Here is a 21,969-nt window from a genome sequence, read left to right on the forward strand (position 1 = left end):
TGAATTGTTGAGAAGGGTCTGGTTAGTTGCTAGACCCTGGCTGCTTCAGTCTTAGACTGGAATGTATGTGAAGAAGGCTTACCTGTTCCATCAGGGACCAACTGGTTAAGCCCGTTGATGCTTTGATGGATGAGACCGGGTTGCTGGGTTACCGGTGGCTGAGGCGGTGGCTGAGGGAACTGAGTTGCAAGCCTGTTGGAGGAGTCCAGTTGTGTTGGTTTGACCTTCAAGCTTTCACGTGAAGTTTCACAACAACCTCTTCCACTAGTTCATCCAGCGGTACAGGCTCCTTAGGTAGCACCACAGTTGGGGGAGTACAGAGACATGATTCAGCCGACCCGCCAGTACTTTGACGTTGTTATATCTGAATATGGCTTTTGGGACCAGGAACAGTTCTATCTGTGTGATTTGCTCCGCGAGTTTGGCCGCTGGTAATTGTACTGTGCTGTCCACACCGTTCCAAAAAAAACCAATGTACAGTGGGTCATCTAATGTTTTTGGCACCACATTTTTGAATGCAGAAGCTCAGGCCACAGCCTTTAAGTCATGATATTGGCTACAGGAGTGGAAAATAAGTTCCTAAGAATGATTATGAAATAAAAAAAAGTAAAAATAAAAAAATGAAAAATGTGGAATTTTTTTAATTTCTTGCAAATTTCTCAGAATGTTCATTACTGTTCAAACCAAGGAGGAAAAAATTGGAGAGAAAAGTATGCCATACAACAAGAATGATAAAAAATGGAAAATTTTGAAACCATTGCCAATGATTTTTATTGGATAAAATAAATTGAGTCAAATTAGTGGTGATTTGGGCTACAGTCCCTCAGTTCAAATGAAATTGGTTGATAACCCATCCACCCAAAAAAATCATTGAAAAAAGTTTCAAAATTTTTCATTTTTTATCATTCTTGTTGTATGCCATACTTTTCTCTCCAATTGTCCCTCCTTGGTTTGAACAGTAATGAACATTCTGAGAAATTTGCAAGAAACTAGAGGCCAAGGCGGCTACGCCGCTGCAGGGTCTCAAGAGAAATGGTTGTCTTGCTGCACTGGTATACAATTGGAAAAACCACCGGAAAACCAAGAATTGCTTCTGGAATCTCCAAAATTGATCAAAAAAAATTCCCCATCTTGTTTGGTTTCTTATGCAAAAAGTGATACAGTTTGCGGCCATTTTCCTAGTAAGCCCTTTGCACACCCCTTATATTTCATTCTCCGGTGAAACACCATTGCAAATAGTTTATCAGCTCAAATAATATGCAACATTGAAGAATTCCTGAACGTTTTGGACTATGAGTCTGTGTGGGTGTGTAACAACAAATCTATATATGTTAGCAGTCATTTTACTACTAATCCTGCAGGTTACCCCTTATATCTCATTTTAATTTCCCTGTTATAAAATAAATAAAAAATCATAAATTTTTCAATAATTTACAATACTTGAACAATGTGTTTCAGGCTGCATTTGCAAAAGCCAGCCTGTAACTGCTGTTTTCAGGGGTATTCATTTATCCCTCAAGGCTACCTCTAGCTAACTATTTTTTTTGATATTTTATGATATGCTACAGTTATGTGTAAATTTAACAGCCCACCGTTGTAGCACATAATTAACTCATGCCAAGGGCTGTCATGGCCTTGCTTGGCAAGATCACACGCCCACTACAGAGTGTTTTTTTGACCTCAAATCTGCTCATGATGATTCATGGGTTTGGCTCAGGAGTTAAGCAGTGCAGCTTTGAAACATGCAGGGAGAAAATTGGCCAAATAGTTCCCAAACTTGGCTGGAAAAATCAATTTTTTTGTAATTTGGAATGAGCAAAAGGTACATCCAAAAAGAGGGACCATCAAAAATTGATCAAATGGTTAATTAATCAACACTAAAGATCACAGAAAATCAATAAAGGACAAGACAAGGATATACCCAAAGGGGAACAATCAACATTTTATTCAGAAAGATATCAATTATTTAGCTGTGATCTTTATCAAAATTGATTTCTGAAAGTGGATAATGCTTTAGATTCATAAGATAATTTTTGAGATATAGAATCATTTTCAAATTATGATCCTCTATAGGTTGAGAATGCCTAGGGACTCAGTGAGAGTGGGTTATATCCACTCAATGACCGGTGTGTGCCGGTCATTGAGTGGGTTGTGTATCCACTCAATGACCGGTGTGTGCCGGTCATTGAGCGGGCTGAGACCCACTCGATGACTGGCGTGTGCCGGTCATTGAGTGGGTTATGTATCCGCTCGATGACCGGTGTGTACCAGTCATCGAGTGGGTTGTGTATCCACTCGATGACCGGTGTGTGCCGGTCATTGAGCGGGCTGAGAGCCACTCAATGACTGGTGTGTGCCGGTCATCAAGTGGGTTATGTATCCACTCGATGACCGGTGTGTGCCAGTCATCAAGTGGGTTATGTATCCGCTCAATGACCGGTGTGTGCCAGTCATCGAGTGGGTTGTGTATCCACTCGATGACCGGTGTGTGCCGGTCATTGAGCGGGCTGAGACCCACTCGATGACTGGCGTGTGCCGGTCATCGAGTGGGTTATGTATCCGCTTGATGACCGGTGTGTGCTGGTCATCGAGTGGGTCGTGTATCCACTCGATGACCGGTGTGTGCCGGTCATCGAGCGGGCTGAGACCCACTCGATGACTGGCACACACCGGTCATCGAGTGGGTTATGTATCCACCCGGTGACCGGTGTGTGCGGGTGCCTGATGTGGACCTCTCATGTCGGCAGCGCCACCGCAGCGCAAGGGAATGACGCCTGCCCGACCATCACGACGGATTGGCCTGCGGGAAGGGCGACCCGAAGGCGCCCAGCGTGGCTCACAACAACCTGATGTGGGTCCTGACGCCACCTGGCCTTGGGCGCCCCGCCCCCTATCACTGTGACGCCAAGCTGGCGCCGCGGCTTTCCCCCATTCGTCCGGGTGTGTAGTTTACATTCATATGAGCGGCGTGGCGGTGGCATCGTCGCCAAGGATATGCACTTGGCATGCAGGGCCAAGTCGAGGAAGCCAATGTGAGTTTGCTGGGGGAACTGGAACATGTATAAAAAGAGGTGCCCTTGAGTTTGGATAATCCCCAGGGCATCCTCTGCCGCTGTACTTCCAGCGTGCGGTTTGTCCTCACCCCCTCCGCTGTTGCACTTGCGCAGTTTGAGGGGCTAAACTCGTTGGCCCCCCTTTGCATAATGCCTTCAATGCGGCGCGCTGGGGGTCATCCTCTCACTGTTTTTTAACCCTGCTAGACAGGGATGGACAGTGGGCCACGGTGCATCAGCTTGCTGATGTTAGGTGGCTGGTTGCAGGTTATAGTTGTATTTTTTTTGTTGTAAAATTATGTTTTTTTGTTGTTTTGGCATTTGTAGAGGGAAAACCCTTTATGTTTTTTTTCTGGAAGTTGTAGAGGGGAAACCCTTGATTGTTTTTTTTAATTTTTGGATATTTGTAGGGGAAACCCTTGAATTTTTGTTTTGTGATTCAGAGGCTTTAATAAACTTGGATTAAAAAAATTCCACATTTTTCATTTTTTTATTTTTACTTTTTTTTATTTCATAATCATTCTGAGGAACTTATTTTCCACCCCTGTAGCCAATCTCATGACTTAAAGGCTCTGGCCTGAGCTTCTGCATTCAAAAATGTGGTGCCAAAAACATTAGATGACCCACTGTACTTATATTCCGCCGCGAACTCGGAGCACTTGTCCTTGTTAGTCGCGACACGGAGTTCCAATGACGGCGAGACCACCTCTGAGATAGTACAGTTTGATTCTGGGCGTTTGACAAACAGATTGTTGTCGACCCAACAGAAGACCCTGACTATGTTGAATTCGGATTCCATTAACGCGTCTGCGGGTTTCCCAAACAAACCGCAACCTGCCACGCCGCCAAACGTGATACGTGTGTCAAGGTATAAATCACCCCTTAAATCTTTCACCATAAGGAAAGGCCATTGTGCCGGATCTGTCGGAATCTGCCTGTATGCCTTTTCCCAATTGAAAATGGCCAGGTGAAAGGGGCCTCTATTCGATTTAAAGAACTTGGCAACAGTTTTGAAGTCATCCCAAGTCGTTTTGAAAAGGTCTTTGTTGACAAAGGAATTGACCAATGGTGTCTCCTTGTTGTTCCGTGGGAAAGACAAATCATTGATTGGTCTCATTTTCCCATCCGCATTCACGACTGATGCAAGCGGGCTCATCCTGAAGAAGGGAAAAATCCTTGATATGTCTTCATGAGAAAAAGGCCCAAACATCCGTTTTGCTACCACTTCCTCTGCAATCAAATTCTGAATTTTCGCCGAGCTATGATTGTCCGGGGTGAAACATCTTAGATTCCCTATCTTGTGTATTGGTATGCCTTGGTCAAACACGCCCTCAAAACCAGAGATTATGTTGTTCAATTCTGGCAACAGATCTGCAGCATTCAGCACACGTCTCCACTCTGGCACATTCATCTCACATGAAACTGCTATTGGCCAATGAATCCTTTCACATTAACAAAATCAAGCGTGAAGGAAATTCGGAGAGAAAGTACAACAACAAAGACGGCAAGGTAAGCGTTAATCCACAAATATGAGAGATGGATTTAATTGAAAAATACAAGCAACAAGGAATACATAAGGATTTATGGGACCAAGTCCGATTAAAAATTGGAAATAGATGGGATTCTGTGACAGTACACTACAGAGCAAGAAGTAACCTACTTCTTCTCGTTGCCAGAACCGCTTTGATGATTGTAGTCGGCGGCCTGGCCCCTTGCTTGAGGATAACCACCTGATTTCGCTTGCCTTTTATCAACGTATCCGTCCACGAAGTTTGCCCCTTGGTATCCTCTGATACGTTTCTTTGGCTTGCCTTGGTATGGCATTGCTGGGCCATTTGGGTTGTAGTTTGGCGCGAAACGGTTGTAATCCAAAGCAAAACCTCTTTGTCTTCCTTGAGGCCCTGGTCGCTTAAAACCCTGATATTGACCGTCTGATGGATAACCGGAGTTGTGTTGATAATGCTGAGCACCCCGTATACCGGGGTGTGATAACAATGGAAAGTGTTGAAAACTACTGGTCTTCCTTGATTGCGCACTAAGGTTGCAAAAACACCCATTTTGGGATTGGCATGAGCATACTGTTGTCCCGGTTCGTAATAGTTCTCCTTCCAGCCAGATTCTCCAAAGGTCCTCACAGTAACGTAACATTCCTCCACCAGCGTCTGCTGCCTGACCGAGATATCTTGGATTGGGGAACCTTCTTCGGACGTGATCGGATGTGTGAACGCGGTCATGTGAATCACCATGTTGTAACGCAACGCGGTCATGAATCCATGACCACCAGCCGCAATTGCATCACAGTGCTCCTTATGCACCAACAACCTGGCGGCAAAAAACTCCATGCCGTAAACATCACGCAACGTCAGATAGAAATTGCGATGATTGTTAGTCCAATCCAAGTGCGTTTGCGTCCACTTGGAAGGATAAGCTAAACCCTTGTAAGCTTTTTCTGATTCACTCAACCTATTTGACTTCATATTTATATGAGCGTAAATTGCTTTCTTTTTCCATTCTGAAAAACCACAGTGAATAAGCAATACGTCCTCCTTCAGGATCGTCAAAAGAATTTCACCATTGTTGAATATAGTAAGTGGCAAAGGTTCCCTTAAAGATTTTATGTTTTCATCAAAAAAAGGGGTAAACCCCACATCGTGATGGCCTGAGACTGCGCCGATTGCGTGGACAAGTCCTAACTCCTTCTCGGCTTTGACCGTCTTCGCAAACATCCTTGGTTCTGCTTTCAGGAGCACTGGAGTGGCCGATACAGTCCTAGCAATACCTGGCTTGCTTGTGGTGCCATCGCATTGACCGGAGGTGTTCATGAGATATTTCACCAAAATGTTGTCCCCAGCCTTCTGAGCCTCTTTTATTTTCATCCAAATGTGTGCTCTCTCTCGATCAATCTTGTCAGATAACACAATTGCTGGAGGTGGGACGTTTGTCGTATTGATGATTGCTTCAACCCTAGATTTAGGCAACTTCGGGAACAAGGTAACCGCGTCCAAATCTAATATCTCTCCACCTCCTGTAGATTGGTAAATCATGGATGGCAAAGGAGATTCATTACTCATGAATAATGCCTCCTGTAACTAGATTGCTCACCATTTGCCGGATCATCATCTTTGTCTGGAGATACGGAATCTTCTACTACAGTCGCTGGTGTGGCTTGTTGGGCGGCCTCTTTGGCACGTGGAATACCCGTTGTCAATGATTCAGCTACGACTGCTTCTTCTCTGTGTGACCCCGCGTCGACTCTTTTCGCCGCTACTGCTCTAGTCACGTTTTTCTCCACCATATTTAAGTATACCTGTTGATATGTGATAAAGACTTCGGATTCCCCTCTTGTACAATAAAAATGTCACACAAAAACTTTGCGAAGCTCACGAGTTAAAAGCTACCTGAAAACGTGCAAGTAGTAATGAATTAAAAGAACCGGAGAGATGGATGAGTTTTGTTTCTCGTAAAACGTGAAAACGTGCAAGTAGCAATGAATTAAACGATTTCCTGACTACAGTAATCAAAGGAATAATTGCAGAGATTGATGAGTCTCATCTCTTGTAAATGGCATGTTTAAAGTTATCTTTAGAACTCACTCCTTCTATGTCCCTTCGGGCCAAACTTGGCTTTAAGAGGTTTGATCTTGTAAAAATGACTGGATTTCTAGGGCGCAGCGCCTTTTGACCAATAATGGGAGATAGACCACTGAAGTTAAATACTATTTGGTAGGGATATCATGATCATAGAATCGAGCTTACAATATGTATTGACTCCTTAGGGCTGACACGCCTGATGGAACTCCCCAATGTTTTGTTTAGATTTCTAGGGGCGAACTGCCTGGAGACTGATTTAGTAAATCAATAATAGTCTATATGCCTTGGGGCGAATTGCCTGGAGACTAATCAACAATAGTGGTTTTGAGTGATGATTTCAAGGTGGCCTTGTCGTGTTAATGACAAAAATACAGGAAATTTGCAAAAGCGTGAGAAAGAATTTGCGGATATGGGGACGAAGGCCCTTTGACTCACAAAGATGATCCCGGATTGACACCGGTCGTAAAATAAAACAAAACAAAACAAAGTTTGATAATGTGTAACTCAAAAGGGATGATGTGCGAGAGATGTCAATGTTAAAGAGATTTCAAAGAAGGGGATGACAATAGAGATCTATAGAGATGCCAAACTTAATGTTTTGACAGGTTGATGACGAATGCCAAAGTATGATAAAACGTTGAGAATCTTCACTCGGAGATGCACATGGTTTGGATGATAATGAGATGTCTGAAAAAGTGCTTGCAACTCTGCAGCAAGTGGAACTTGTGATCTGTGGTTGAGGGGAGGAGTCTGGAGTGGAGTGCTCTATGGCTCCTCTCCTCTCGGGGTTCATATATGGACCTCCGCATCATGCGCATAGCGCAAAGCATTGGTGTGGTAGACGGAAAAGTGAAAAATAAAAACACCAGGGAAGCTTTGGGGGCACTCCCCAGGGGGTGCCACAGCTGAATTTGGGGTTAGTTTTTGACTGAACTGGGGCAGAATTCCTTACAATGTGATGGTGAATTGTTCAATTACTGAGCAAGAACTATAGACTAATCTAGTTTGGAGTGATATGTAATTGTTGGACGTGAACTATCATTCAACTCTGTTGAATTCATCTTGAAGTCAAGTTCATGTCAATCCTAACTTAAGTTCTACATGTTAAAATCAAGTAGCTCTTGCTTATCCAATTTTTTTTGCATTGGGGTGAACTGCTTTCATCAAATATATATCACACCTGTAACGCAACTGCCTAGATTTGGATAGAGAAAATATCAGAAGTGCAAAACATTTTAATATTTGCACAAGAGCAGTAGAGCTGTATTTTGTCTGGGTACACAAGGGTGACACAGTTCATAAATCACTCAGCTGCAACTTCACCTCTGTTCCAAAAAATGTGTGATTAGAGTATGATTTGTCACCCTATTGTATGCGTGTACAATAGGGTGACAAATCATGTTCCATCAGGGCAGTTACACTAATTTTTCTTAAATTTCACCCTCATTTACTTGGCAGAAGTCCCCCTCTGGTCTGAAAAGTTTGTGATTTGTCACCCTATTGTACGCGCGTACAATAGGGTGACAAATCACAAACTTTTCAGACCAGAGGGAAATTTTTGCCCAGTAAATCAGGGTGAAATGGTTTGGAAGCAATTCAGCTGGACATGTCCCTCTGAGTCTGGTCTGAAAATTGTGTGATTTGTCACCCTAGTACAATAGAGTGACAAATCACACACAAGTCACACACTTTCCAGACCAGAGGGATATTTCCAGCTGAATTTTTTCCAAACTGCGTCACCCTCATTTAATTGGCAAAAAATTCACCTTTGTTCTGAAAAGTGTGTGATTTGTCACCCTATTGTACGCGCGTACAACAGGGTGACATATCAGGCACTTTTGCGGCCAGAGAGGGACTTCTGCCGAGTAAATGAGGGTAAATCTAAGAAAAATTAGTGTAACTTCCCTGATGGAATATGCTTTGTCACCTTATTGTACGCGCGCACAATAGGGTGACAAATCAAAAACCAATCACATTCTGTCGAGGCCACAGTAATGGGTACATGATGATGAAATGGTTCCAACACTATTCAGATTGACTTCACCCTTGGGTACAAACAATTTGTGAGTGGTACTTTACACTTTAGTTAAACTTTGGTTACAGACACTTTGTGTTCTGTGTTCCAGTCTAGTTACTACTGATTTCCAGAAGAGTTCTAGCTGAGTTATGGATACTTCATATATACTTGTATATCATTTCATGTTTGATTACAAATATGATGTAGTAGACATTGTGCTTAGTTAAGAAAAAAATTCAAGGTAAGGCACTCCCTCGGGAGTGCCCCCCAAGCATCCCTGGTGAAAGTTTTTTCTCATACATATATTTACTCACCCTAGGCCTCAAGATAACACCAAATGGACCTCAGAAATGGATTCTACGGCCAATTTTACCCCTAGTCACCACTGGAAGCGTCACTGGAACCCCGCTGGATTAGAAGTTACACCCTCTTGGACCCTCATGGACACGGCCAGCCCCAGTCATCAACCTGTCACACCCCTCAAGTCACCTTTCCCAGGTATACACATACTCAGCAACAGCCCAACACAAACTCTTTTCTATCCCTCTTAAATCCACTGCATATGCAGGGGACCAACCCCATTTCCTCTGTATTTGACATGTCCCCGCCTCATTTATGCACCCCTTACAGCTGCATGCAGTCTTCTGGCCCCATTTCTGCACTCCTTGCATTAGTCTGACACCACTCATGCACCCCTTGCATGAAGTACCCCTGTATTTGACATTTCCCTGCTTCGTTTATGCAATCCTTGCATTAGTATGACATCATCTTTCATTTCTCACGCCACTTTTTGCCTGTATTTAGTATCTTCTGACAACACTTGTATGCAGCCCACCAGCTAAAATCCCTCATCCAGGGTCCCCCTTGTAGCTAAAATCCCTCACATTTGTCTATATAAGGAGCTCTCTCCCCCAGTTGTTTTTCCCTCAGCTCAGTACTCCCCAGTTATTTACATACCACCTTCACACTTACCATCACATCTATACCTCACCACAACCCTCATATTTGCAAATAACTACTGAACTCACTCTCAACTCTCACATACCTTTTGTCAAACAATTTCATCTGGAACTAGACCAGACCTATCACTTGATTACAACTTGTAAAGCTTAGCTTGGTGGGTCTTGTTATCTGATAGTATAGAAGGGCAGAGTTTGCACCTCCATCATCCCCTTCTCCATTCAGCAAAAGTGTTTCACAACCTTTTTTGAGTCTTACATTGGCCTGATCACACAGGTGCCACACACTTAGCCGCCTCCATGGACAGGGGGGAACTCGTTGGTTCCCTCCTTGATCCCCTGCAATCCATCCCGCCATCCCGTCATCCTTCCTTCCCTCCATCCCTCTGTCCTGTCTGTTATGCTGTGTTGTCTTAAGCTCTCTCCTTCCCCACTATCCGTTCTGCTCCGTTGCAACCAATTTTTTGTTCCTGCTCCCAAATCCCCTTTATTTTTTATTATTTTCTGTCTTCAACTCAAATCCCTTCCTTCACTTTCTTTTCTTTTTTATAGGAGGGGAGACTGTAAGCCCCCTCCTTTGGGGACTTACAATGCCTTTCACAATTCCTGTCACAACCATCAGTACTTAGTCTGTGTTCCCCCTTGCCCCTTCCTAGCCAGTAGAGATCCCGGACCCCTTTCATCTCTCTACTGTGCTAGGTAATTCTTCTCCTTCTCATCTCTCTTCCTCTTCATGTTTCCTTTCTAGTTGTACTTACTACAGAGAAATCCTGGACCCCTTTCATCTCTCTACTGTGCTAGCTCCCTGAAATACAGTACCGTTGGAACTAGAACTGTCCAAGCCTCAAGCTTGGCCCCCTTTTGAGCCTCCGCCCAATGGTCCAGTGAAGAGCTCCAAGCGAGCTCTTACAACCCCAATGTGCCCGGGGTGAGTTTGGTAGATTGGAGTTTGCAGTTTGGTTTATGATGTTCAAAATTGCATTTGTCACGGTTTACATAAAATAACAAAGCTAATTTTGGCTAGGAGATGTCAGCGTGCATAAAACTTAAAGTGAAATCTCCCAGCCATTTATGATTTTATGTAAAAAAATCTTAAATATGTAATTTTGAACACCACAAGTACACGGCGGGGGTGCTTCCTGGCCCGCGGGTTGTGAAGACGACGGGATCACCGGCTCTGTGAAACCCACGTGGATTTCGCTGCTCTCCCCGTTGGTACCACCCTCCTGTGGAAAATGCGTGGACACGACTGACTTTCCCGTTGTCTCCACCCGCCTGGGATTTCCACATCAAGAATGACAAGGATTCCACGGCCGCCTGTGGGATTGCGGTGGAGCCCACGAGCACACAACCTGCAGGGGCAGCCGTGGATTCCCCGTCGTTCTCAACAACGAGGAACCCACGGCTGCCCCTGCATTGCCGGTGGAACCAACAAGAAAGCAGCTCATTGGGAGATTAGGGCTAATTTGATGACAACCGCCGCGGCTCAAACTTCCGGTCCGGCTTGATTACTCTGGATGACCCAGGGTAACAAGGGACTTTTGTGACGAAGCCTCCTACCAAGACAAGATCCAGGAACAACCGAGCAGTCCATCACACTCCTTGGCTTGGTTGGTAGTGGTACTTTGAATTTTCTCCGCCTTCATTGTCAAAACTCGGGCCAATCATGACCAGCTCCCAGGCCCTCTGTCGTTGCTGACCATCTCAATAAGCTCGTCGCGGTTGGCCTCGGAGCTATGGGAAAGGTGTTTTTTTTATCGGGCTGGCTTGTGTCGCATGTAGTGTTGAGTGGGTGCGGTTTTTTTGTGTGTTTGTGTCTGTAGGGCGATCTCGTGCTTGCTAGGGATTCTTGTATTGCGCTCAGTCGGCTGGGAGGAAGTGCCAAGAAAGTGAAAGGCGAGTCTCAAAGGAGGGCTTGATACAGGATCTGAAGAGAAGACTGAAGCACCCAGTGTTACAATAGGCTCCTTGATTGACCACAACATCCGCTTGCCCCTTGATAACCCCGTCTTCCGCAAGCTCTTTGATCTTATCCAGGCTCCTAATGGCTGAGCAGGCACTGAATACTTTATATGGACTTGCCGACTATCCCAACTTGCTGTGCACCAAGATCTGGGCCCGTTGTCAATGTCAGCAAGTCAACAACAACATGAAAACTGTACTCTGCTCGTCGACCCCTTCAAGCTCAGCCAGCTGATCTTCCTCGCCGTCAAAAATCCAGTCCACCTCGAGCTCATCAAGCGCAAGTTCAAGAGACGCAAGGCCGCCGACAACCAAGCCCTGAAGCCCGTTGTGCTGAGCTCACCCAATCATCCCCAATCTTCGCCGCAAAGATTGAGAGAGGTTGTTTTGTCCGGTCCAACATCCCTATCATTTCTCTCATATTTCCCTGATTTCATTTGTGTTTTTTTATCTTTGTCATTTTTTCATCTATCTCTTTTTTCATCTATGTATCTCTTTTTTTGATGATTTCACAACGGCCATTTGGATTGCAATGCAGCGCGTGGTATAGAGATTGCCCGTGGGTACCCGTGGGGGGTACCCGGTATCCGTGGGCGGGTACCCGCCAGCCCTCGGCGGGTACCCGCCCGCGGGTGCCGTGTGCGGGTGCGGGTATGTAAATTTTGGATGGCGGGTACCCGTCCAGGTACCCGCTGCAAAAGGTCTGGAGAGGAGCAGTCGCGGACGACCTTTTGCAGCGCGATCATGGCCCCCGCTAACCTAACCCTCTCGGTGTCCAGCACATGCTGGACGCCGAGAGGGCATACACTCTTGATTTCCGGCACAGAGCGGACATCGGGAGGGTGTATGTATGCCCTCTCAATGTCCGGTATGTGCTGGACACCGAGAGGGCATCCACTCTCGATGTCCGGCCCAGACCGGACATCAAGAATTCACACGCAGACATACCCTCTTGATATCCGTCCCAGACCGGGCACCGAGAGGGTATATACACCCTCGATGACGGTCTATGCCGGCTTCGAGGGTGGTGTAAACTCTTGATGACCGGCACAGACCGGACATTGGGAGGGTATACACACACCCTCTCGATGTCCGGTCTGTGCCGGTCATCAAGACTGTATGCCCTCTCGGTGTCCAGCACATACCGGACATCGGGAGGGTGTATGTATAATGTATGCCTTCCCGATGTCCGCTCTGTGCCAGACATCGAGAGTGTCGGTGTCCAGCACATACCGGACATCGAGAGGGCATACATACACCCTCCCGATGTCCGCTCTGTTCCGGACATCGAGAGTGTATGCCCTCTCGTCGTCCAGTATGTGCTGGACACCGATATGCCGTCTCGGTGTCCAGCACAGGCCGGACATCGAGAGGGTAAACATACACCCTCTCAATACCCGGCCCAGGTCAGGCATTGAGAGGGTATATACTCCCTTGATGACCGGTCTGTGTCGGTCATTAAGAGGTTACACCACCCTCGAAGCCGGCATAGAACGGCTAGAGGGTTGAATCGTAGGCGGTACCCGTGATACCCGCCACAGGTACCGCCGGTACCCGCCCTACGGGTGCCGGGTCCGAGTCCGGGTATCTAAATATGCCCAAAATGACCGCAGGTACCCGCACCCGCCACGGGTACCCGGGTCCACTCGGCGATCTCTAGCGTGGTACCCTGGTGGTACCACATTCTGCTACATTACTACCCGGGGATATGATCCGCTCCGCCCCGGGCTAGCTAATCAAACCACGGGGGAAAGCTGAGTGGCCTCTCGTGGGCCCGACCCGCGCGTGGGTATCACGGCGATTCCACGCGTGGGCCCGACCTTCACGTCAGGATCACAGGGAATCCAGGGGGATTCCACGCGGAGCCAAAAGCTGCCGTGGAATCTGTTGTAACCTAAGTAGTTAGGTTACAATTAGTGATACTCGCCTATCCAAAGGCCATACTATGTCTTTGGAGAATAAGCTGCAGAGCTTATTCCTCACCAACACACGGAATATACATGCTTTAGTCACATCAGGTTATGAGCCTGTAAATCTTGCCATACCGGATCAACCTTTTTTTCTCTCTATCAGGGTAGCTTTGTGTCAAGCGTAATCGACCCGCTTCTTTCTCTATCTACAATCTTCAAAATTCGACTATCTTGGGTATCCCAGCGTAGGGAGTAATCAACCCACCTTCTTCAAAATTTCCCTTCAATTTTTCTTTTTTGGATCTTCAGTGTCGAGCAAAGGTTTGTGTCTATTTGCTTGAGATTTTGAGTTCTTCCCCGCTTTCCCCATTATACTCCCTGACTAGGAAAATCAAGCACGTTGCGATAAGGCTAAACAGTACGCCAAAACTGTGAAACTGCTCCCTGGCACGGTGCAGGGCCTAGATGCAATCTTGATAATCCAAAATCTACTCTCCTCTCACTTTTTCTGGAGAACTCAGAAGCTCAAGTAGGTAGTCACAGACCTCCTGTTTTGACTCGGTTGATCCTTCCTTTTTTTTTCTTCTTCTTTCTTTCCCTTTTATGTCCAACACCGGTCCGACGGAACCACCTTCTGGATCTCAACGTCGAACCTCTTCTTCCTCAGCCTGGTCTGGCCGATTGATTGCGGAACTCAGCGGCCAAGAATTAATCGACGCAGTAGCGGCCTTAATTCAAGACACACCACAACGACTCGATCAAATTTTCGGACAGAACCTGGATCCCAATTCTCGCCCCACTGCACCATCAACACAGTCCCCAGGCAATAACACAGCTATCAACCAGCGGATACCAGGAGCGTGGCAACAGGCAAGACCAGCAACTCCCGGTAACCAATACTATCCCCAACTTCCTTTTTTCCCGCCGACAGAGACAACAAACCCAACAACAGCTCTGACCAAACGGCACTACGCGCCTCTCCCAAGATCAACCTTCCAACAGCCAATTTTCCCTCCCCCCGCACCCCCACCTCCACCTCCCCCCCCCCTTCCTTCGCCTCACCGGTTCCTTCCAACGACCACCCCTCCTCTAACCTCGAAGTTCCTCCGTCTCCCAATCATCCACCGCCGCCATCTTTTGTTATGGACCGACCACCCCACCTCTCAGCGGCGCAACAAGCGGCCGACCTGGCAGAGGCTAAAGCTCAACTCAAGGAATTGAAAATTGTTGGTCAAGCAGTCCATGCTGCGACATGCAACATTCCTACCGACATTATCCTGGCAGCGGATGGTTCAAATTTCGAGATCTGGTCCCAAGAGCTGGGTGAGAAGGCCGGGATTCATCTTAGCAACAAGGAATTCTTCAGCAAGAAGAAATCAAATTTGGTCCTCGAGAAGATCGGTCGGGCCATATTCCTTGCGATGATTCACAAATCACTCAAGTTGGACGTTCACGGCACCACCTCTTGCAACGATATGTATGAGCTCATGTTCAAGAAGTTCAAGTCAGTCAGTTGGGCAGCCCAACTTGATATTTTCTACCGCTTCATTGAATTCAAGAACTCGGAAAATCCAACGGCAGCCGGGGTGGCATCAAAGCTGAAGGACCTTGCCACCGAGTGGTGCAACTTGAAGATCAAACTCACATGCGATATCTTTATGGGTTTTGTTCTTCAAAGCAGTATTGGTCACAACACCCAACTTGGTCAGGATTTTGACAGAAGGATCAAACTCGAGTTACAACAATCCCAAGACTGTACCACACCGACCTTGGACAAATTAGTTCAGCTTCTGACGGCGTGCAAACTTCAAGATGATCACACTCGACCACCAGTCAAGGTTTCGCCATCAATGGGACATTCTCCGGCCATCCACCAACTGACGGCAGATCTTCCGCCTTTTGATCAATCGGCGTTCTTAGCGGACGTACCAGAAGCGGAGTGGCCAGCAGCTCTCAAGTTCCATCAAGTTACAGCGAATCGCTGCTGGAGCTGTGGCGATGTGTCACACTATCTTTGTGATTGTCCCAGCTGATCTAGGTCAACTCTGGTCAACCGCCGACAACGTGGTCCTGGTGCTTTCTCTTATCGACCAGCTCAGATGCCTTGACAACAATCTCAACAGGCACCTTTTCTACAAATGATCGGCGCGGTCTATCCACCTCTGAACTTACCATTTGGGTCCCAACAGTTGCAGTCTCCACCCGGTTTTTTCCCTCAACAACAGTTCTCTCCAGCCCAGTACTTTCAACAGTACTCAATGCCCTACCCCCCCGCTCATCAACAATTGCAACATCCGGTCCAACAACAACAAGCTCTGCAACCAGCTGACAGCTACAGACCGACTCCAACTCAAACCCACCGCTCCAACACCAGCCACATGCGACCTCGTCCTGAACATCAAAAAGGGGGTGGGGCATCTGCGAAGGAAGCCGAAGTCCCGGATCTTCCAGATGGATTGGCTGACGTCGATTTTGGAGCCATGACGGCTGAGTTGGACGTAAGCACCCCTGCTATACTTGACTCGGGCGCTATCCATCATCTCACCGGGGCAATTCAGCTCCTCCACAACTTCAGGGTGCTCAAGTCTCCTATTGCTTTAAATGTAGCAACTTCAGGAGCTGGAGCCTACATATCAGGCGCAGGCAAGCTACGCTTCCGAGGGCCAGAGGACACAACCATAGTTATATCTGGAGTGTTGTTCTGTGAGCAGGCCTGTTCTACCCTTATCTCTCTTGCGGCCCTCCGGAAGGCTAACTGGTTGTTTAGTTATGACACGCCAGGCGATTCCTTTAATGTTTTTAACACCAAAGATGACCTGGTATTCCGGTGCCCGTTCGAGCGCATAAAGAACTGGTGGTGCATTCCATACCCCATCATCAAGCGGCCCGATCCTGGTGTTTTCTATTCTTCTTCTTCGTCTCAATCTCTTTCTTCCGCTATGTCTCCCGGTGTCTTTTCTCTTTCAAACTCGACCCTCTCTCAATCCTCTTCTTTTGCGCGTCTGGCGCCAAAGATTCTGTCCAAAAATGTTCCTCTTCCTCCTCTGACTGATGAATGCAAAGAAGACAACGCAATTTGATCCAATACAGATGCTTTCGGTGTGACTGGTGTGCCCAAGACACCCTCACCCAATGATCCTTTCATCACGCCATTCAAGAGGGTGTATCCTTCCTCCTGGAGACCGGAGTCTCTGACCAAGTCCGAAAAGGTTCTTCTTTTCTGGCACCGTATCTTTGGACACGTGAGCCTCCGCAAGATAAGGTCACTGATCAAGCAGAAACTGGGCTTTGGTTTGCCATCCGACCTACCGCCTGGCAAGATCCATTGCCCTGTATGCGCGATCACGAAAAGCACGAGTTTGAATCCAGTCACTAGCACAATGCGGAGTCCGACTAGACTAGAGATTCTGTGTACCGATTTGATGGGGCCTTTCCCAGTGGAATCGGTTGATGGCGACAAATATCTACTCACTCTCAGAGATGTGGCGACAGGCTACTCTTACGTGCAAAGCCTGAAGGCAAAATCAGAAGCCAACGATGTTCTGATTGAAATCATCCGCAAACTGGAAAAACAGACGGGAGACTCTGTGAAAATCCTCCGCAGTGATAACGGCGGGGAATTTGCAAACAAAGCTTTCAATTCTTTTCTGAAGGAAAAGGGCATCATAGCTGAACATTCACTCCCTTATCACCATTATCAAAACGGTGTAGTAGAGCGTTTCAACCGGACAGTGGCTGACATGGGTAGGACTGTATTGAGCGACAGTCAGTTACCGCGTACTTTCTGGAACTATGCGTTCCTTTGGTCTAATCATGTACTCAACCAAGTACCCAATAAAGCCAGTAAAGGAAAAACACCGTACAAAGCAATGTTCAATTGCCCGCCCAGTTTTACAACTTTCCGGATTTTTGGATCTAAGGCCTTCATCCATGTTCCGCCAGAGAAGCGCGACAAACTGGCAGACAGGGCCTAAGAATCATACGTGGTGGCTCACCTCGAAGCAAGCAAAGGGTGGCTCTTCTATATGCCTGAAGAGAACAAGTTTGTCTCCTCGGCCATGGTCCGTTTCGTCGATAGTGTCCCAAGAGTCACACTCCCATCGACGAAAGTAGCGCTGGAGAAGATCATCTCACCGTCTGGAAAGATGTCACTGGATTTCATTGCTTGGCAAATCACGCTTGGAAATTTTGTGAATGAGATCGAGTTTGAGAATCAAGAACTGCTTGTTGATGCAGTACTTCAATCGTGCTCCTTTTACGGTATTGACATCCCAAGAACTTACAAACAAGCCATGAAATCGGGGGATAGAGCCGAATGGGTCAACGCCATTGCGGAAGAGTTATCCAATCTTGACCAGATGGACGTTTGGGTCTCCAAGCCAATGCCAGTTGGGACGAAGCCACTAGATGGCCGCTGGGTTTTCGCGAAGAAAACAGGTGCTGACGGCAACTCGTGCCGTTTCAAGGCCCGCTATGTAGCCAAGGGTTTCAAGCAGGTAGCAGGGAAAGACTTCAATGCCACTTTCGCCCCCACAGCTACTTTTGTCTCATTGCGTTTGTTACTCACTATTGCGGCATGTTTCAATTGGCCGGTACATAGTTTCAATTTTGTAGCGGCTTATCTGAACTCGCCAATAGATGAGGAAATTTGGGTAAATCCTCCTGATGGCGTCGATGTTCCCGCTGGACACGGTTTCCTTCTTAAGAAAGCCCTATACGACACGTGGCAGGCAGCACGTTGCTGGTGGCTGCACCTGCGTGCGATCCTAGATAAACTAGGCTACTCACCGTCTCAATATGACAATAGCCTGTATATCTTACGCCATGAGAAGGAGTCTGGCGTAATATGGATTCACGTAGACAACGGGGTCGTGACTGCATCCAGCAAAGCTCTAATCAAAAAGCTCAAAGTAGATCTCAAAGACGTGCTTAAAATCAAATGGAGTCCTCAACTCGACTCTATTGTAGGATTAAACATTGATAGGACAGCCGATGGTTTTATTCTCACCCAGCCCAAACTCATCAACACTATTCTAGAGGAAGAATGGGACAGTGTTCAGACGGCAAAGACTCCTTTGCCGCCTAATTTCAATGCGCCCACCGAAGATGGTGATCCTTCTTTGTCCTCCAAATACCTTCACGTGATTGGAATGTTTAGTTACTTGGCGGTCGGCACGAGACCGGACGTGGCCTTCACGGTCAACTACTTGGCACGTTTCTTGGCCAAACCCAGTGTCGCTCACTGGAAAGGACTCCGACACCTTGTGAACTATCTTGCCGGGACCACTGAACAGAAACTCTGCCTCTTTCCCAACAGAGAACCGAAGGCGCTGAAAACTTTTTGTGATGCGTCTTGAGGAGGAGAATTCTCCCGCTCCTCATACGGTGTCCTGGTCAAGTTCATCGGCTGTCCAATACTTTGGGTGGCACGGCGGCATTGACATGTCATGCCGAATACATGGCAATGGCATTGGGCGCCGCCACGAGGCATACGCTATGGGTAAGACATCTACTGAAAGACATTCTAAAGGCTGATTTTGTCGGCCACATCCACTGCGACAATCAGTCCACTGTAAAAGTAGGTACAGATGACGCGGCAAATAAGCGCACACGGCACACCGATAGGGATTTTTACATTACTAACGAAGCGCTGTTCCGCAAACTAACCACTCTAACTTGGGTCCCCACCAGTGAGAAAAAAGCAGATGTTTTCACCAAGAGCCTTCCACCGGAGCTTTTCAGACGGATGAGAAGTTATCTTCTTAAATATTTTTCTTTTTATTTATTATTCTCTCTTCTTTTCTAGATTTTTTTTTTTTTCCTTTTTTGTTATTCCTTTTTTAAGTCTTCTTTTTCCTCCTCTGTGTCCCTTAAATTTTTTTTCTGTCTTTATCTTTTCTCTCCTAAGCTACTTTCTTGTAAGTAGGGCCTTGCAGCTAGGCGAGGGGGTGGTTGTTGTAACCTAAGTAGTTAGGTTACAATTAGTGATACTCGCCTATCCGAAGGCCATACTATGTCTTCGGGGAATAAGCTGCAGAGCTTATTCCTCACCGACACACGGAATATACATGCTTTAGTCACATCAGAATCCACGGGTGATCCTCCCGGTGGTGACCCCGTGATTCCCTGGACCTCCAGCCGCTGGTCCGACCTCGCGCGCGGCTACCACGTGGAGTCCTCGTGGAATCCGCGTGATTTCCCCGTGGATGGACTCCCCGGGTGTACTAGTAGTCATTTGATAGATTTTGTATTGATCTAACTTCCTGGCAAGTCACATAGGAGCAAGTTTAACAAAGCCTTGATGGAGAAGGGCCCCGCAGTGTTTCTGCCATGGCTTGCTCCCGACAGTTGAGGTGCATGTGTGGAAGTTCAACAGATGCGGGACTCAGGGACTTCAACCACAGGAACAGCGCTTTGGAAGCTCAAATCTCACCCACCATATTTTTGTTCCACTGAGTTGAAACTTGATGTCACGATTCAATCCGATACTATTCAAGATCAGTGTGCTGCTGCTAAACTCATCCGAGGCATCGCCGTGCCTCTAAGCTGGAACACTTGCAAATACAAATTTGTTCTACTGCGGCTGCGTCAGTATGCTTGTGTATCAAACTCAATAGCTTCAAAGTCGAGTACATCAAATTATGCAAGAGACAGCAAAATCATCTTGATATTTCATTCAAGCTCTTGATGACACGTTAAAGGGGTCTACTTTAGAATCGTCACAGCTGCAACAGCGTTCCGATTTACTCGTATACGTTGGCATCGGCGGTGAGTCGGTATTGGACAACACCTAAATTTTGAGGGCAAATAAGTACATTGAAGATTTCGAGAACAACAGAAAAATTGCGATTACTAACCTTCGGGGAACCAAAGTGCTAGCGTGGTGATAAGAAAGGACGTCCAATCAGTGGAACAAAGTAAGTTCGGCATTTCGATCCAGTTGTGAGAGTTTAAAAAGATCACATACCGATCTCCTTCTTAGCGGATTCGACCGAGTCAGAGCCGTGGCAAATGTTACGGCCCATGTCGATACCTAGTAAAAATCATCGTCGAAGGAGAGGCTAATCAACGACAAAAAAAATGACAAAACAAGCAACATGACGCGGCTAGATACATACCGAAATCGCCACGGATGGTACCGGCAGCTGAGGAGAGCGGGTTGGTAGCGCCAAGCATGGCTCGGCCCTGTTTGACGACCTGTATCCAGACGAAAAGTGGCGCGCGCGTCCGACAGAGACCGCTCAGATCGACATACTGGGTTCAGACTGTGAAACATCGAGGAACTTACATCCTTGCCCTCGAAGACGATGGCCACGACGGGACCACTACACATGAATTGAGTAAGACCAGCAAAAAATGGCTTGTCCTTGAGGTCGGCGTAGTGCTTCTCGACGTGTTCCTTGGAAGCATGGATCATCTTCAAGGCGGCGATTTTGTATCCTCGACGTTCGAATCTGTGATCGAGTGTGATCGGAGTTGATGGTCAACTCCACCAGAGGAAAAAGAAGTGGATGGGGGAGCTAGAATGCTCACCGGCCGAGGATTTCTCCAACGAGCGAACGTTGGACACCGTCCACCTTGACCACTACGATGATGCAAATCAAAAGAGAAGACAGATGAGTAGGAGCAAAGCTGAGACAACAACAAGCTGCGCACTGATGAATGTTTGTTCGGCGTTAGACATTTTGCGTAAGTTTTTATCTGATTCGTCAAGTTTTGGTGGGTTGGGGTTTTTCTGTTGTTGCTGCTGGTGGGGGCAATCGATGACTGGGCAGCCGGAGGGGGGAGGCGGGTAGAATAGGTTTCAGCCTGTGATCGCGGACCGCGGGTTGACGTGAAATCCGCTCCCCTCCCTTCTGAAGGGCGGGCAGGCGCCCCTCGCGCGAAGCGCAAGCCCCCGAAGGAGGGACTTGGGAGTAAGCGGGGAAATTCGACGTTAGCGCTGAGGACCGCCTCAAGCCTGACTTATCCCAAGTCCCTTGCTTCCGGTGCCCTGAGTGCAAAGAACACTCCACAACTTTATGGATTTTTGGACAAAAAATAGGATGATATTTGGATTTTTTAAGTTTTTTGAGATGATAAGTAAAGATAATAAAATAAGTCTCTTGAAGAAAAGAAAACAAAGCTGGTGCATCGCCGTATTTATAATGAGAGTGGAGTATTTTAATGAAAGAATTTCTAAGAACACTGTTGTGTCGTCAATAAGACAACTGTACAATAAAACATCATAAGATCTGTTTGAAAATAAAACTTGTAACTAATCAAAATTTACACAGAATTTACAATTGTGTTTTTTTGTAATAATAAATTTTCTTTTGTTTGTTTTTTCTGACCTGAGTTTTACAAAATGGCCTGCCATGTACCCTATACATGAATTGGAACATTTTTATTTGAAGGAAGTCTGATGAAGTGGTGCCACATTTGTCGTAAAAGCTCTTGATTTAGGCCGAAGCATGGTTTCCAAAAAATGCCCTGCTT

General features: G+C 46.7%; 2 protein-coding genes across 2 annotated transcripts in view; both read right to left on the reverse strand.

Annotated features, from left to right (window-relative positions):
- The window catches only part of PtA15_11A524 (uncharacterized protein), a gene marked incomplete at both ends in the record, with an annotated part of 31,980 nt that extends 27,103 nt beyond the window's left edge, over positions 1–4,877 (reverse strand). Inside the window, 2 exons of the mRNA XM_053161441.1 lie at positions 83–192; positions 4,714–4,877. Of these exons, the coding sequence (XP_053025387.1) occupies positions 83–192; positions 4,714–4,877 (274 nt within the window). The remainder of the gene's footprint in view (positions 1–82; positions 193–4,713) is intronic.
- A 15,357-nt stretch (positions 4,878–20,234) lies between these two features.
- Positions 20,235–21,175, reverse strand: PtA15_11A525 (uncharacterized protein; the record flags this gene model as incomplete). Its single annotated transcript, XM_053161442.1, has 7 exons — positions 20,235–20,281; positions 20,349–20,366; positions 20,459–20,524; positions 20,610–20,688; positions 20,780–20,945; positions 21,025–21,076; positions 21,148–21,175. 7 exons carry the CDS (start codon positions 21,173–21,175, stop codon positions 20,235–20,237), a joined length of 456 nt encoding a protein of 151 aa, XP_053025388.1.
- Between the last annotated feature and the right edge of the window lie 794 nt (positions 21,176–21,969).

Source organism: Puccinia triticina, chromosome 11A (assembly GCF_026914185.1).
Source record: "Puccinia triticina chromosome 11A, complete sequence".
NCBI classification, from domain to species: Eukaryota; Fungi; Basidiomycota; class Pucciniomycetes; order Pucciniales; family Pucciniaceae; genus Puccinia; species Puccinia triticina.